The sequence below is a fragment of the Penaeus monodon genome, chromosome 33, assembly GCF_015228065.2.
Source record: "Penaeus monodon isolate SGIC_2016 chromosome 33, NSTDA_Pmon_1, whole genome shotgun sequence".
NCBI classification, from domain to species: domain Eukaryota; kingdom Metazoa; phylum Arthropoda; class Malacostraca; order Decapoda; family Penaeidae; genus Penaeus; species Penaeus monodon.
The window spans coordinates 35,432,543-35,433,241 of NC_051418.1; the positions used below are offsets into that span (position 1 = coordinate 35,432,543).

At 40.5% G+C, this 699-nt stretch overlaps 1 protein-coding gene across 1 annotated transcript in view; it reads right to left on the reverse strand.

Moving 5' to 3' along the window:
• The window catches only part of LOC119594433 (unconventional myosin-XIX-like), a gene marked incomplete at its 5' end in the record, with an annotated part of 15,165 nt that overhangs the window by 5,478 nt on the left and 8,988 nt on the right, over nt 1-699 (reverse strand). Inside the window, 2 exon segments of the mRNA XM_037943492.1 lie at nt 65-196; nt 486-576. Of these exon segments, the coding sequence (XP_037799420.1) occupies nt 65-196; nt 486-576 (223 nt within the window).

Sequence of the window (699 nt, forward strand, 5' to 3'; positions counted from 1 at the left end):
TACAAAAACAAGAAAATCAAGCTGCTCCAAACCCAACAGCCTAAACCTTCACCGCCCAACTCACCTGCACTTCATGGAATCAACGTGGCCCCCCTGGGTGGTCCCCAGCATGGTCCTGGCTATCTCCTTGCTCACACTGACTGCATCTTCTTCAGTTGGCCGGCCGTAGCGGGAGATGAAGTCTTCATAGGAGATCCTGGCCAGAACAGTATGATATAAGTAAAACCCATAATAAAGGACCCAACAATTATACTATAAAAAAAATGACAACAACAATATCTTATCATCAACAACCTCACACCAGTCTACCAGGCAATAAAACATCAACATCAAAAATAATAACACTTAACACTAGCATGAAATATAACACTACTAACAATATAGAAACCTACAAAGCCATGCACACACACACCAATCCACCTGAAAATCAACCTTATAGAAACCTAATAATTTAAAACAATATAACAATCTTTTCCCCAACACACCTGACTGGGTATCCGGCTTGACTGATTCGCACCGTCTCAATCACACCGCACGCCCGCAATTGGTGCAGGATGTAATCGCTATTGGGATGCCCTGAAATAAGTAGAAACATATTAACTTAAATATGAAAAACAAATTATGTAAAATAAGTACAAACAAAGACATCACAAGCGACTTCATTTTTCCTTTTTTCATGTCATACGATGCCCAGGGACA